General features: G+C 35.4%; 1 protein-coding gene across 3 annotated transcripts in view; it reads right to left on the bottom strand.

Annotated features, from left to right (window-relative positions):
* The window catches only part of ATIM (timeless family protein), a 30,379-nt gene extending 16,994 nt beyond the window's left edge, over nt 1-13,385 (bottom strand). For 2 of the 3 annotated variants that reach the window (XM_010263134.3, XM_088895481.1), the window contains exons 1-9: nt 13,137-13,385; nt 12,895-13,047; nt 12,628-12,787; nt 10,559-10,877; nt 9,723-9,860; nt 9,450-9,642; nt 9,219-9,349; nt 5,662-5,874; nt 3,696-3,862 (exon numbers count right to left, since the gene is read on the bottom strand). In XM_010263134.3, coding sequence (XP_010261436.1) covers nt 3,696-3,862; nt 5,662-5,874; nt 9,219-9,349; nt 9,450-9,642; nt 9,723-9,860; nt 10,559-10,877; nt 12,628-12,787; nt 12,895-13,047; nt 13,137-13,239 — 1,577 coding nt within the window. In that variant the 5' untranslated portion in view covers nt 13,240-13,385. Of the gene's footprint in view, nt 1-3,695; nt 3,863-5,661; nt 5,875-9,218; nt 9,350-9,449; nt 9,643-9,722; nt 9,861-10,558; nt 10,878-12,627; nt 12,788-12,894; nt 13,048-13,136 lie in introns of those variants that run through there. The other variant, XM_088895482.1, reaches the window with a different exon arrangement.
* Nucleotides 13,386-15,908: the final 2,523 nt, after the last annotated feature.

Here is a 15,908-nt window from a genome sequence, read left to right as displayed (position 1 = left end):
ATAAATAGGCTGTCTGTGAAACATAGCTTCATCCATTTTATTAAGCTAACTTCAACTGGTAGTATTAAAGAGAGAAAAGATATATGCATGAGAGGATACACAACAATGCACAAAAAGCGTGGAATGCAACCCAGCCCCCGTTTATATATGACAAACGTGTTTCCCTACAAAAAGGGGCTTCCTACGCCCCACAAGGCCACAACAGTGTTCATCTCTTTAGGAATCCATCTTATTTACACTAGCATGCAATACAAGTTCTCTCTGATCTCGTACAAGTAACGCACAATCATCCAAGGTTCTTAACTAATCCTTTTGCTCCATCTAAATAACACTAGTTGAATATTTTGGATAGGTAAGGAAGAAGGATGCAATGCAACATTAGAGAAACCAGCATCCCTACTCTGTTTTGGGGCCACTGTAGACCCATATTATGCCATAACCCCACTTAGTGAAAACTCAGCCAATTCCAATGGTCTCAAAATTACCAAGAGATCAAACATCAAAATGCAACACCTCTTCCCCTCCCCCAGTTGGAAATTTTGACTTTTTATGTTTATTTCACCATGTGAACTTGGACAATTTTTGCAAATTTTAACAACAAATCACTATTGTCAATGCAGTGAGGTGATGACTTGTTTTTGCCTCCCTAGGCGATGGGTGACTAGGCACTAACTAGTTGGCCACAAAAAATATATATATTTGTTCTAAATTTAAAATATTGATGAAATATCATATGTAAGTTGGTACAAACTACAATTATGCAATGAGAGAATGATATAGAATATCTAGTTTATACTTTATAACCTTGCCTTTGCAAACAATAAAAGGAAGACCATAAAAGTTGAGATAAGGGAGTGACACTATTTTCTTTTTGAAGAAACACTGCAATTTTTTAGCTATTTGGTGTGATCCTCTTTTTTGTGGCAATTCTATTCCAGTACATAGATTATTGGAATAACTATGACTCCTTTCGGTCGTTATCTTACCATATGCCTTGTTTCTATCTTATATACCAGCATGCAACCATGTGCCATGACAAATATTTAAAGTGCATATAACAAAATAAAGGTATATGTGATATTATTTTAAACAATAAAGAGATAAAAAAACAAGCAAATAAAACTTTAAAGTAACTTTGTGGTTGACTAGTTTGAATAGATCAATTAGTCATTAGTTGGCCCAATTAATTTAGTTAATGTTTAGTTGCCCATCATGGGTAATGTCTGACTGGTTTGTGTTAGTGATGCAGTCAGTATGGCCTCACTAGTTGATAACTAGCAACGCTTTAATAACACAGCAACAAATTTAAAAATTTTGGGAATTTAGGAAAATTGGGGATGTATTAAGAAAACTCGGAATTTATCTATACAAGTTCAGGAATGTTGAAAGAAATACAATAACCACTTGAGACTCTAAAACCTATAAGAAATAACCATGTATGATAAGAAGTAAGAAAAAAAAACTAAAAGGACTTGATAGGAACTGATAGTAAAAATTAATTAATTACCATCCAAGGTAAGTTTATCCGACATCATAGAGTATACATAGTGTAAATATCACACTTATCATATTAGGAAAATTAATTAACCATGTATGATAAGAAGTAAGAAAAAAAACTAAAAGGACTTAATAGGAACTGATAGTAAAAATTAATTAATTACCATCCAAGCTAAGTTTATCCGACATCATAGAGTATACATAGTGTAAATATCACACTTATCATATTAGGAAAATGTTACAATAGTATTTTGGGACAATGCTCTCACCATATTGGAAGGATTAAAGACTGCAATGCTTATTTAACTTTTTATTTTTAAGTTACTCAATTAAGAATGGCCCTTCAAAATAAAATCTCAATCAAGTTGTCAATTCAACACCTAGAATCAACAAATCCATTTTTTCTACAGAAATGTAGTTGAGAGTGTTTAGAATACCTCATAATAACTCTCAACTGAATTTGGAAAAATGGAGAATTTTCCCCAATATTTCACCAAAGTTGGAATCTCTGGAATGTTTTAAAACGCGGAGGTGTGATGCGAGGCGTTCGACTACCTAGAGGCGTTATTCAGAACGCAAGAGGCATAAGCCTCCCGAACACATGGAGGCATAAGCCTTCTTAAGAGGAGGGGGATGAAGAGGAAGGGGGACTTCATTTTTTCTTTATTTTTAATAAAAATCTTTTATATTAAGAAGAATAAAGATGCATAACAGTAGTTCAAAGGGGGGGGGGGGTCTTGTCGAAGCGAAGGCAAGCGAGCGAAGGGGGCAAACCATTTTCTTTCCCCTTATCTTTTCTTCCCTTCCCTTTCCTTTTCTTTTCTTTCCTTTTGTCTTTTTTTCTTCTCTTTCCTTTCCTTTTCTTTCCCTTTCTTTTCTTTTCCTTTCCTTTCCTTTTTTTCTTTTTTATTTTTTTTCCTGTATTTTCATATCAGGTGTGCATGATGAGGCGCAAGAGGCGTACGCCTCTAGCACGCCTCATGAAAAAAGCGCAAGAGGTGTACGCCTCAGAGGTATTAGCGCCTCTGGCATACGCCTCAGGGCATTTTGGGAGCACCTCGCCTGGAGGTGCGCCTCCAAGCGTACACCTCCCACGCCTTTTAAAACACTGCTCTGGATAAAGTTTTCAAAACATCATGAGAAATTTCACAACTGGAATCTTTTTACACCAATAGGTTTTTATCTTCCCTAGAAAAATAGGGAAATTTTACCTTGTTTTACTCAAACTGTGAGACATGCCTTCCCCATAAAACACAGGAGATAGATTTATGAGGATTATGCCCAGGGAAAGTCCGAAAAAACCTCCAAAAGGTTCCTCCAGACCATTGAATCACACACCTTTGAATTCCTTAGGAATCAATGCCAATTAATGAAAGAAGGGAAGGGAAGTGACTATCCAATGCTTCAGAAGAGGCTTCCTCCCCATAAAAGATGTCCACTGGTCACCCCAAGATGACAGCTTGAATAATTGCTTGTCTGTATCTGCTACCCACAAAGATGCTATATCTGTACATCTCATGTACAACCCCATCAATGACATTATATGAGTGTGAGATGTACAGCTGTAGCATCTTGTGGGTAGGTGTGAGTAGCAGATCTGGCATCTTCCAATACAACCATCCTCTTGAACCAAGCCCAAGTGACTTCCATGGGCAAAGAAAGACTATCTGACCCGAGGCACCCATTCAAGGCCTGCCATGTCAAGGAAGAATGAAATAGTTTCCAAATATCTATGTATTATAATTATCAAGTAGATCAGCATATGAAAAATAAAAAGACACATTGACATTGACACGCTAGCATGCAATATGTAATCTAATACGCAGAGCAGAAACCTAACAGTTTAAAGATCAGCAAATGACATTGATAACTGAAGGGGCAAAGCTTTCTTTTCTTAAATAGGTTTATTCCACAATTTGACACAAGTTTTCTTCTAAAATAATTATGGGTCATTTTGCTTGGTGCAATGGCAAATCCTAGGTCTGATAAGTGTGAAGATGCAGATTCAAATCTGATAATGGCAACCTTGTAAAAAACGTCAGAGTTGTGTCCATAACCAGTCCATCCCTCCCAAAACCCGGATACCCTGGACAAACATTAAAAAATGACCCTTGGACTTTTATAACATTGTCACACAGTGAACCTGATGATTTAATACTGAAGAAATAAAGGAGTTTCAAAAAAAAACGCAGACTTACCCTTTAGGTTGTTTATGAGTGTCAAAAGATTTAATCAGGTTTATTAGGAAAGGAGTCATTCCCTGGTCTGTCTGATCATAAAATATTTTATAAAGAAGGATGCGAGCAGTTCGAGATTCCTTAGAGTCTTCTGGCAATAACTTAAGCACCAAACCTAACATGCAAATCTGCATGAGACAAAGACAAGTAGGATTAGGAAAAAGATCATGAAATAACAAGCAATACCATCACAACCCAAACATCAAAATGCATATGAAAAATATTAAATAAATTGTTTTCAGAATATGTTCAATATCATGATTCAGTTACTTAGATCAGCACATGAAAGATAAAAAGACACACACACAAAACACTGGCTTTGACATCCTAGTATGCAATATAATCATAAAATAGAGTAGGCAGAGCAGAAACCTTAACAGTTTAAAGATCAACAATGTTATGACATTGACTACACTCTCAGGCATCCCTCAATCAACCACAGTGTATCTTTCAAGGTCAGATTTATTTAATTATTCAGTTGATGAAAATGCCTTTAAATTAACCTGTGTTGGCCAGAAAAACTAAAACTGGGCTGAATTATTGTCCAGTTGTAATCGGATAGATGAAAGAAGAAAAATCTGCACCTTGGGTATATCTACATGTCATTAAGGAAGTAAGTTGTTGGCATTGACCATGAATACCTTGTATAGATGGATACAAATATCTGCCAATAAGTTAATAGAGAAGAGTTGTATTGAGGGCTGCACTTAGGGTGGGGTGGGAGTGGAGGTAGGCCTTATACATTCCTTTCTAGGCATGATAGTTGTTGGGGTAGCAAGTTGGTCTCAGCTTCGCCTATTTTGTACTTCTTGCATCTTATCTCTTATAAGATCAATAAGTTTACTTAATGGGTACTGAACAAAAATAACTAAATAATAAAATAAATATTGGTATTGCTTCTAGTGGTATATCATGCTCCATTTTCTTTTCTAAGCATCTCTATATTTTCTTCTTTATCTGTCATTTTAATTTTACATGAACATTAAACTCTATCCATCCAACTCTTATTCCAGTTGTTTCCTATACAGCCTCTACAACCCTCAGTTAACCCCTCTTAGATAATCCCCAGCCTGTAAAACACCATTTCCTTCCAAAAAGAAACAATTAGTGTAGCCATGTTTGCCCCTTATTTGAACCCTTTCATGGGATGAATAGTCACAATATACTATTCAACTTAATTTTCTAATTGGTTATCTGACCTTACTTTTTTTATTTGTTCAGAGTTCAGCAGTGCTTCACTTTTCTATTTAGGAGGATGTGTTAGTGTCTTATGTTGGCATCTTGACGAGTTTAGCAAAAGGGGCAAGATGCCGTGGGCAATCTTCCCTTTGGTAATTTTCTGGCTCATTTGGAATAAAAGAAATGCCTATGTCCTTGAAAATCATCCATCCACTCCACCATGGATGCCATGAAGGAATTGGTACAACATACTCTTGGCTATAGGTCTAAAGATTTCAGGGAAATGCCTTATCCTGAAAGTTTTGCCTGTAATTCCCTGTGTATGCATAATGGATAGGTAGGAGATAAACAGTTTATTTCAATCCCATTGCATAGCTCCTTGTACATGGGTTTTTCTTCTACATTCTCTTATACTTACTGCAGTAATTGAATATTTACACCCTAAAAAAACCTAAACTAACAGTGTTGTAAATCTTCCTAGTCTTGAGCAATATGGCATTAGTTTAATCCATTGCTGAGATGTCTTTCATCACATGTACATCATTCTATTGAAACACTGAATCAACTCATTCATGCCCATCTGATATCTAAGCAAATACAAAGAAAAAGCATGTCTTTTGAAAAAGAAAGTGACATTGTTACACATGAAACAAGAAGGGGAGCAGGCCGAACATAAATTTGTCCAGTATAAATAAAATTGATGCAACAGTATCAAAATATTGAGATAATTGGTTAGCATAAAATTCACCATATTTTTCATGAGAGCTCCTGAAATAGACAGAAACTTGTAATCGTTGGTCTCTTTTAAGGCATCAAAAGCATAACGCCACTTAGATGTGACTAATAAGAACATAGCTTCATCCATTGTTGCTGCAATTGGACCACAAATCTCTCCTTGGAAGAACGTGCTATCATCTTTATTTGTAATCGCCTCAAATGCCTTGGTTTCCACATTCATATGCTGCACAGAAAAACCACACCGATATATATCAAATTTAGAAGAACAACAGAATGGAGTGAAATGATGAAGAGTGTTTAATAATTTCTAAGAGAAGCAACAACTTGATAGGTTAACTCAATATACAGGATATGTTTCAAATTATGTTCTACAAGTTGGATCCAAATTGGAAATTATGTTCCAGTACAAAATGTCAAATGCTACCTCTTCTAGTTAGTTCAGTATTACGATTTTGGTCGTGTATAAGTTATATTTTGCAGGCACATTCAGTACTTCTGATAATCTTCATTGTTGGAGCTCCCCATTTGTAGTGCAAGCATGGAAGTAGGAAAAAACCCGAGAAAAAAAAAAAAAGGAGTTTCCTACCAATTCCTCATTCAATGCCATATTTATAAATGTCTGTTTTGGATTATAGTAATTCTTTTCACATTTGTTTTCTAAATTGTTACTGCCTCAAGAAAAGGGTTGGTCATTTTCAAGGGTGAAATTAGTTTTAAGAGTCTTATTACAGACATTTAAGAATTTTGAAAAATTGAAGGTGCAACCACATCATTTTTCTTTCAGCATATTCATCAACATGAAGTTGAAACTTATGCAGTTTGCATGATTCTGGTGTCATCAGATCCTTATTTCTCTCTTCTTCCCACCACATTCATCCTACTAGGATGGCAGGGCATTTCCCCTACATCAGTTTCCTATCAAACTAAAACCCAAAGACGAATTAAAATGACGTCTTATAATCATTAGAGGAATTTGAAGCACAATCTAGTGAGACTATAGAGGGGGGGGGAGAGAGAGAGAGAGAGAGAGTTGAGAGCCGATTGTATAAAAATTTAAATTGCATTTATACCCCTGACAAACATAAAAACCATACATGTCCCACTTATTGTAAAATACCAAAGATGCCCTTATTACAGGATTTCACATATCTCAACAATAAATGCCAAAAAATTCAAGATGAATGCCAACTGTTGAGGGACTCAAACAGGGTGCTGAGAAATAACTACCACCTACCACCTATAAAGCATCAAAAAACCTATATTCTTACATATAATGATGAACTACTTCTAAAGATGAATAATTGACTTTCCATTCCTACACCAATTCAAAATTTTTACGTGATGGAATATTTGTATTGTTTGAGTTTTTTAATTTATTTTCTAGTTGCAAGGAACTTAAGAATAGGATTCTGTTTTTTAGAAATTTGTGATTATTTCAAAATTACTATTCATGGTAACTTTCATGCTTGCTATTTATAGTGAAGTCACGACTTACTATTTTTCAATAATTTTTGGTGCCTTTACATTACATTAGTTTTAGTAGGATTAGGAAAGTGCTATTAGAGTTGTTTAGGAGTTAGAGTCCTTACTTAAGTGTCCTGGTGGGTTACCTATGGATTGTGATAGTTTTAAAGCAATTAGAATTTGATCTGGGTTAGTTTCCTAGTCCAAATTCGAGTCTGTAAAAGGGACATCCGAGTTTATAAATTGAGTCTATAAAAAGAGTAATTGCAATTGCAACTAAAGGAATATCGCATTTGAGGAAATAAAGTTTGATACAGTGAACTCTGGTTGTTGCCAGTATTTATCCTTAAAGCCCGTTCCTCCAATTACTTGCTTATCCATCCATTTTCTTCGTCTTTAATCACTTAAAGCCCCTCCTCCCCCATAAAGCCTGCCACCAAAACTTAAATTCATAGAACCCCTACTACATCCTACATCACTCTTATTCCATCAACTACCAGGGCATCTGCTAGTTTGCTAATGCCTCAAGAATAGGGTTAGTCATTGTAATTTTGGGGAGGATAGGACTATTTTGTATAGTGGGAATTCGTTGCCTTTGTAATTTTGGAGGGTATTTTTGGTTTCCTCTCTTTTTCTTGGTTTTTTGAATGTACCGACCTGTATATCCTCTCATGCGCATCCCCCCTTTATTGTTTCTGAAATGAATAGTTACCTTTTGTGCTAACCTGAAAAAGTGAAATGGGAAATAAAAGAAAAAAGAGAGGAAGAAGAAAGGAGAACAGTAGAAGAAAAGGTAGGAAGCAAGGAGGAAGAAGAAAAGGGAGAACAGAAAAGAGAACTCGAACTAAACTACTCCCTTTACTGTCAACCGAGTATTTATTACTATTCATTAACAAATGAAATTACAACAATGCCCCCAGACAAGTAAAATTGTTACAAGAGAGAAACTAACAACCAAGAAAAGGCCAATATGCCCCTATCAACTAATTCTAATACCTTTCCTCAAAAAAAATCAAAAAAGGAATAGGATTAGTCATTTTAAATGATGAGATTAGTTTAAAGAGTTCTACTAGAAAGATTTTATAATTTTAGAGAACTGAAGATGCAATCATGTCATTTTTCTCTTAACCTAATTTCAAGGGCCAATATAGATGATCATTGGTGCCATTAGACAGATAATTAAGTTATCTATCCAACAAAACCAAGATCTTGTAAATCGGATTTGTTTTAAATTATGGTCGTTTTACTAATAGGGTGTTGGTCTATGAGAGGATTTGAGTCTTCTATTCTTTGGGCCACTCTTAGAATTTATTTTTGGTTTTCCTGGTTATAGTAGCATTAATAAAGTATCTTTATAATTATTTTAGAAGCCGGCATATTTATTTGAGTGTTCAAATGGGTTTGTCTTGGTCTTGAAGCAATTAAAATTTATTCAGTTAGTTTTTGTCCAAGTCCTTGTGTTTACTTTATACAGTCATTGTAATTGAAATTTTCAATTTGGTTTAAAAAAATAAAAATTTCTTTTGAATGGGTACTAGTGTGGTCCTCCTTAACTTTTCTCTCTTTTTTCTAAAGGTACAATCTTTCTTATCTTTCTCCTATCTATTTAAATCTGAATCTTTTTGTCTCATAATTCAGATCCTTAATGTCTCTCATCATCCAACCACATTCATTCCATTAAGACTTTTTCCCTTCCCATCATACATCACTATGGGTCCTAGTTCTTCTTCTACTTGCAATAAAGCATTCAGAAACCCCATTCCATAGTGAACATGTGTAACTTAGCTTACTAGCTTCACAAGCCTCTAACATAAAGCTACTATAAAACCCTAACCAGTCAGCTATTAAACATTACACCAGTACACTAGCCTCTATTACCACCTGAACCATGTCTACCAATCCAAAGTCCTATTACTGGAAATCTAACTTGGTATACCTGCCATGACCTTAAGAGCCAAACCATTTGAGTTTGTGCGACATTGTCAAGCCTCAATGAGAGCATTTTTCTTACAGATCATCTTATAATAACTTATATGGCTATATATGTATTTTTTCCATTGATACAAGTTAGTGAAACACAAAACCCTTGGAGTCACTTCTCACCTTCCAAATTAAGGACTTGTGATGTTGAAAAGCTGTAACAAATTGAGCAACCTGGAAGAAAATAGCAACATCGCTGTTTTGTATTGCATGATGTTCTTTCTCAATATCCTCACGAATTGACTGCATTAAAACTGAAAAAGTAAAAGTTCAGCAATGAAAATATGCATCGACAATGTAGGGGGAAAAGGCAAAGATTATACAAAAACATCTTCCACCACATAACAGACATACCATTGTAACCACCTGACAGTAGCTGGTTTAGAAGGTTATGGAGCAATTCCAAAATTTTATCCTTTGGTGAAGAAAATTTTCCATGGTCCCATACAATTCTCTTTAGAGGACCCCGTTGTGATTTATGAGATTTCAACAGGCTATCACAGGATGCTGAACCAGGATTCCCTTTGAATAATGTTTTAGAGCCATCCTGTAGCAAGTAATTTGCTGCAGTCAAAATAAGTTTAAGATAACACTGCCATAGGCATTATCTATAGTGAATCTTCATACCATGGAAAACCGAGTAAAAGTTCCACTAAATTGTGAATGTCGATCCAAATTCAGTTGTCTAGTGAGCCGCCTTTTTGCTTCTTCCTCCTCCATGATAGACCTTAGAGAATCAAGAGATTCTTTAACATTTCCCTCCACCTACATGGTAAGAACATATTTGAATTAGAGTTACATGAAAAATGTTTTTCTAACATAAAAAAAAAAAATGTGTTGAAAGAGTGTTTGCAATGCCCATGGTACAAGTGTTAACAAAAGGTGGAAAATGAGTTAAGTTCTTGAAATCCTAAAATGACCTCATCTCTATTTTTATTAAAGCTTCAACACTGACTGGTTGTTGGTGAAGGAATTACAGACACTTCGATGCAAATAAAAGTACAACAAAAATCATTTCATTTCATGTGGTTTCCTAACAGACAATGAGCAAATGGCATAAGAAAGCACATTCAACAACAAAAGGAATGAATTTTCCTGTCAGTGAAAAAAAAAGATTAGAGACTTTTGCCTGAGAAGCAAATAACAGAAATTGCATGCTCAATATTCTGAAACCAAACAGGAGAGGGGGAACTATTTTCTGACAGAGTAAACTGTTACCTCCATATATTCCAATTTCCGGCTTGTTTGACAGATATGTGTTTATACCCAATTCAACGTGCTAAAGTTGTGTCAGTATTTGGATATTAGAATTTCAGAGCCTATCCATGGAAGCTTTTACTTGGAAAATCATGATTCCATTATCTTTTTCTTTGTCTGTTCTTGTTTACTACACTATGTTTCTCCATATCAAATCCATTATCATTTCCAGAAAGATATCAAGAAGAAAGATCAAAGAAGCTAACCTCAGAACCCTTTTGAGAAGCTTTGGCAATCAACTCAGGCTCTTGGCCCATAAATATGTAATAGAATATCTCTAACAGAAGTAAGTTATCTTGGCGGAGATAGTAACAAGAACCACCAACATGCTGTGTCAGAACCATGATGAGATCCATTACGTTCTCATTAAACAATAACTCCAGAAATTTGTCTCTCAAGGAAATATATTGAGTGGCAGATCCCACAGCTTTCTGCTGCAATGTAATTTCTTGGACAGCCAGGACATTCCGAAACAAAGTAAGCACCAACTGGACCAACTTCCAATCATCCTCTGTGAATGCTCCACTGGTTGAAGTAGGATAGGATAAGAAGAATCAAAGGAATAATAATAGCAAATAAAATGAAAACAAAAGAAAGGGGCAAAAAAATAGTCAGTGTGTAGAACAAAATAAACAATCTAGTCAATTAAGAGTGTTATTCAAGTTAGTAAATAAATCCTACAAGGAAAATAAATAAAAATGGATTTGAATATAAAATTGTAGAGGAAGCTATAACTAAATAACAGATAGACAACACTGTGTCTTCTCTGAATCTGATAAATTTAAATGCACTTATGACACAAAATTGTAGAACCAAAAAATTGTTGAGGTAGTGTCTTATTTTTCAACCGCTGGATTATTTTTAATATAATAGTTGGTGTGATTCCTCTTTAGGTTAAAGAGGGTTTTACATATAAAAGGTTTCACTTGTATGTAGGGTTTAGAAAGAGAGAGAGAGGGGGAGAAAGAGAGTGCTCTTAGTGTAAGAGTCAGGTTTTTCTCTTGTTTTTGTTCTTCGGGTTGAGAGAGGAAAGGGATGACGGGTGTACAAGGGTTAAGGGTTGGTTTGGGTTGCAAGCCACGAGGTACCTGTACTGTTTCTTGTTTCTTTCATAGTGAAGAATAGGTGGTAAGGCCAAACCACATAAATGCTTTGTGTTCTTGGTAGTGCTTGTTTTATTTGCCTTTGCTTGGTTGCCTTGATATTTTCTGTTATTTCTAGCTTGTTCTTGCTTCTATTCCGAGTTTTGTTGAGGTAGTAGTCAACTACTAGGAAATCTCTTCATGTAGTAGTCGACTACTATGAAATTTCTTCATGAAGTAGTTGACTACTGGCAACAAGGTATTGTTCTCGGGACCAACAAACACCTTGTGGTGAAGCTGGTCAATGCTAAAGTGAATGGTGTAGTAGAGCACAATTGTTCAGATTTTATTAGGTTTTTGAACAGGTTTAATTATGTGCTTAAATAGGAATGCTTATAAAATAAACATAATTCTAAGTCCTTAGAATATAATCATGCTAGATAAGATCCTAGCAAGGTGTAAAAATGACCAATTACATTTGCATGCTACACTGAAAAAAGGTAGTCAAGACTCTTATAATTTAGTTAGCTCCATAAAGTTTTAAAGTATACGATTTACACAAAAATGACTGAATGTTTTCTTGATGACCCTTTGATAAAGAAGCACCACAGCTTCCCACTTGATTTGCTTTCAATTTACAGTAGCACGGACAGACAATGCCAACAATGTTCCTATGTTGCCAAATCCTTGCTAACACTTACATTCTGCCAAGGTTCTAAATGGCCATATTATTTGGTTGTTTCTGTAAGAAGCTGCGATAAAATATTTTGTGGAATACAGAAAAAGCAAATAGTTAGCGAAATACGGTAGATCAAAGTCTGGTCAGTGCATCAACGTGAAACGGCAAGGGACTTGCAACTATAAAAAGGCAAGAACCTATGCCCTAGCAGAAAGTTTGCTATTGACATCAAGATGTAAACGGCAGGGTAAAGAGATGGTACGCATCTGTTCAGTGAGAACATAAGCTCAATCCCCATCATTCCTCCGCGGGTAACAGGAAATTATGTATATAGTTAGGACATGGATAACTGAGGAAAACATTTCTCAGTAATGGCAAATGAAAGCTAAAACTTAAGTGTTCCATATATTCAGTTCTCAATAAGGTTGCGTCGAAATCTTAAGTATCAAAAAAAAAGAGTATATGTGGTAGAGAGAGAGAGAGAGAGAGAGAGAACGGGCAAATTCTAGCATACCGTTCCAGATTTTCCAGCGGGTCTTCTAGAAGGGAAATAACCACAGCAATTGTGTCATTGCGAGTAATTGAAGCCTTTAAATCCCACAGATACTCCATCTGTTGGGAGATATCGCTAGACGTGGGCTCAATAGGCATAGTGAGAAATATCAAAACCTTCACTACACCAGTATAAATGAAATTGTTCAGAAAGAATGCCACAGATCTTTGGGTTAACATAATACGGATGGAGAAGAAGAAGAACAGTAATAAATAACGAGTAACTCACCTGCATTTATCACCAAGCTTCGGTCGTCTTGGCAATGTTCGATTATTGGTATTAGATCCTTAGACACTGTGTTCCATTTGCAGACTTGTTTGAATACATCTCGTGTTTGTGGATCATCGCGTCTCAGAAATCTCTGCAGATCCTTCAAGTTATCTGCAGCAAAAAAAAGGAAAAGGTTGAAACAATAAAGTGAATTTTAAAAGTCTGCGGAATCATCAAGCAATAAAGCATTCGGAACAAACCTAAGCAATATTCGCCCTTTGTGTAACCAATTCGGGAGCCATTTTCATCCTCCTCGACAAACCCAAGACCAGCACAAATGATAGATAGCCCTTCCATGTCCATGATTCGGGAGCTCGATTCAATCTAACTGAATGAGAATGAGAGGTTGTAAATTGTAACAGATGGTGGCGACGGTAACAGGAAAGCTCAAGTGTATGGAAGATTATGAACGGAAAGAGTGAGATCCGGACTCGGCCATTACTGGTTTTTTCCGTAGTAATATGTTATTTATACGGTGGCGTATGGCGCCAAATGACTTGCAAGTTTTCCCGCGCTAACGAGTAACTACGCCGGTGCCGATGTGCCCACTGATGATAGCTTAGCTGGTGAGATCCCTGACTCGTTGGAGTAGAGACGTGGGATCAAATCCCACTGCCGCCAGGGGAGGGGGATGGACAATTGGACATTGACTCATGGACTAGCCGCCGATGGTTTGAAAAAAAAATGGTAAAATATAAAAACCTTTCTAAATTTTCTGATAATCATAAAAACCTACACTCTTGTCTTGGAAAAATGTACATTTTCCTACCTTCTACTCTCTTACATTAACAGACAAATCTTTTAGGGCAAATTATAAATATGGATAATTTTCAAACCAGAGATTTTCCATTACGATTTTGCATGGGAAATATTGATAGTCGATGGCTTATTTGAAAATAAGGAATGATAAACTTTTCAATTAGTAGAAGAGTCAACGGTGGCTGTAGTTATCCCTCAGTCTTGATATGTAACAGATTCCACCATGGTTAAAACCAGTCGACCATATTTGCGGTGTAAATACATTTTTATGCCATGGTGAAACCAATCGACCATATTTGCCGTGTAAATACATTTTTATACAAAAACCAGATCTATTACTCAAACCGGCGTCACAGGCATATACTACCGTACATTGTGAATATCTCACATTAATAATAATTCATAAGTATACGAGATGTTTCCGATACCTGGTGGGATGTGTCAGTGAAGTTGGTGTGAGACGCCTTCTGTGAAGCAGATTTCACTTCTTTTATGCCCATGATCCGGTTTTAAACAAACTGAATTATCGGGGTAATGTGTTTCACCAAAAAAAAGAAAGGGAAATAAACCAGGGTACAAGTGTTAAATAGACAAAATAAGTATTAACATCACACCAATTTGTAGAGATAAAATTTTGGATGAAGGAATTTTACATCAATTAATGGCATTATTAACACCGCTATTAAACACCTGCAAAACATGAACGGGTTGCAATATAACATCAGTTTAGGAGTTAACTATGCAAACAAATGAAACCTTAATTTTGATCTTTATCAGTGAAATAAAGTTGTTGACAAACATAGGCAATTACGACCACACACACACACATATATATATATATATATATTGTTTATTTTATATATCAATAAATATTTTAAAAAATATTATTTCTAGTAAATATAATTTCTAAAAATTGTTATTTTTTTATGTAATCAGGCCTGACAAGAAACTTATTCATAGTGGGGATCAGGGATAGAATGCCATTTTTATCCCTTATAGGGGTCAAAGGCAGTGACTTTGAATTATTCTAGAATTAGTGTTTGGGGCGGGAGTATGATCCCTACCCTGAACTTATCCCATTGTAATTCATAACTAAACTAGTAAACTACCTTAGATTTAGGTAGAATTGATATAACAAGGTAGATGCATATGCATAATGGTTTTAGCAATATTAATAGTGGAATGGGTGATAACAATTATTCGTATATAGACTTTCGGATATACCGTTCATCTTTTATTATTACATTTGGTTTCACCATATTGAATGACTTTTTATATTTTAGTTGTTTTATGAAATATAAAATAAATTAACCGGCCGGTTCAACAGTTTGTGGACCAAAATCAACGGTTTTGGGGGAAAAGTGGTTTTGGAGGACAACGGAACCGGTCAAGTAACCGGTTCCCGGTTTTTTTGGTCCGACCATCCGATCCGATTTGGTTTTGAAAACAGTGTTTGATAAGATATCTTATTTATCTCTGCTAAAGATTCTTCTAAATCTTTAATCGATTCTGCATTTTCTTCTTCACAGCCCTCTAATTCACTTAGTAAATTTACCAAGTGAGAGTTTGAAGCCTTTTCCACCTTATCTATTTTGAGAATGTTGGCATTTTCTCCCATTTTAAGGGAGAAATTAATTTGGTTGTTAACCAAGAGTCTGTGCCCTTCTTAGCATTAGAAGGTCTAGATGTATCTCCTTTTTCCCATTTTGAAGAGGATATTAACTTTGTAGATAGCTCCTTATTGCTTACCTTTGATAAATCTAAATGAGTCTTTTGTATCTTCATATCAGTTGGGAAGCTTGACATTACTGCCATAGGCTTTTCCCTTTTGTTCATGGTTCGAAAAACCTCTAAATAACTTAATAGGGTTTATATTCTATTAATTTGTTTGCCTAGAACATTAAGGCATATATTTGTATAATTATTTTGTTCTATAATTTGAGAGTAGTCTTCGGGAATGACCTTTTCGGATTCTTTTATTATCGTTGAGCTTTTTATTGGACTTGTAATTAGCTCATCTTTCCCTATATTGATTGTTTCTAATGATTGATGAATTGATTCTATTATTTTCTCATAAGCCGTATTCCATGCTCTATAAAGTTTTTTTCTATTACACATAATTTTAAATCTTCCATAGGGGGTCTCATGGCTCTATGGGTCCTGAGAATATTCCTAAAAAGGAATATTTTCCTTTACTTTATGCATATCCTTGT

The sequence above is a fragment of the Nelumbo nucifera genome, chromosome 1 (assembly GCF_055504915.1).
Source record: "Nelumbo nucifera cultivar China Antique chromosome 1, China Antique-T2T, whole genome shotgun sequence".
In the NCBI taxonomy this organism is placed as follows: Eukaryota; Viridiplantae; Streptophyta; class Magnoliopsida; order Proteales; family Nelumbonaceae; genus Nelumbo; species Nelumbo nucifera.
This window is presented reverse-complemented; position numbering and strand designations above follow the sequence as displayed.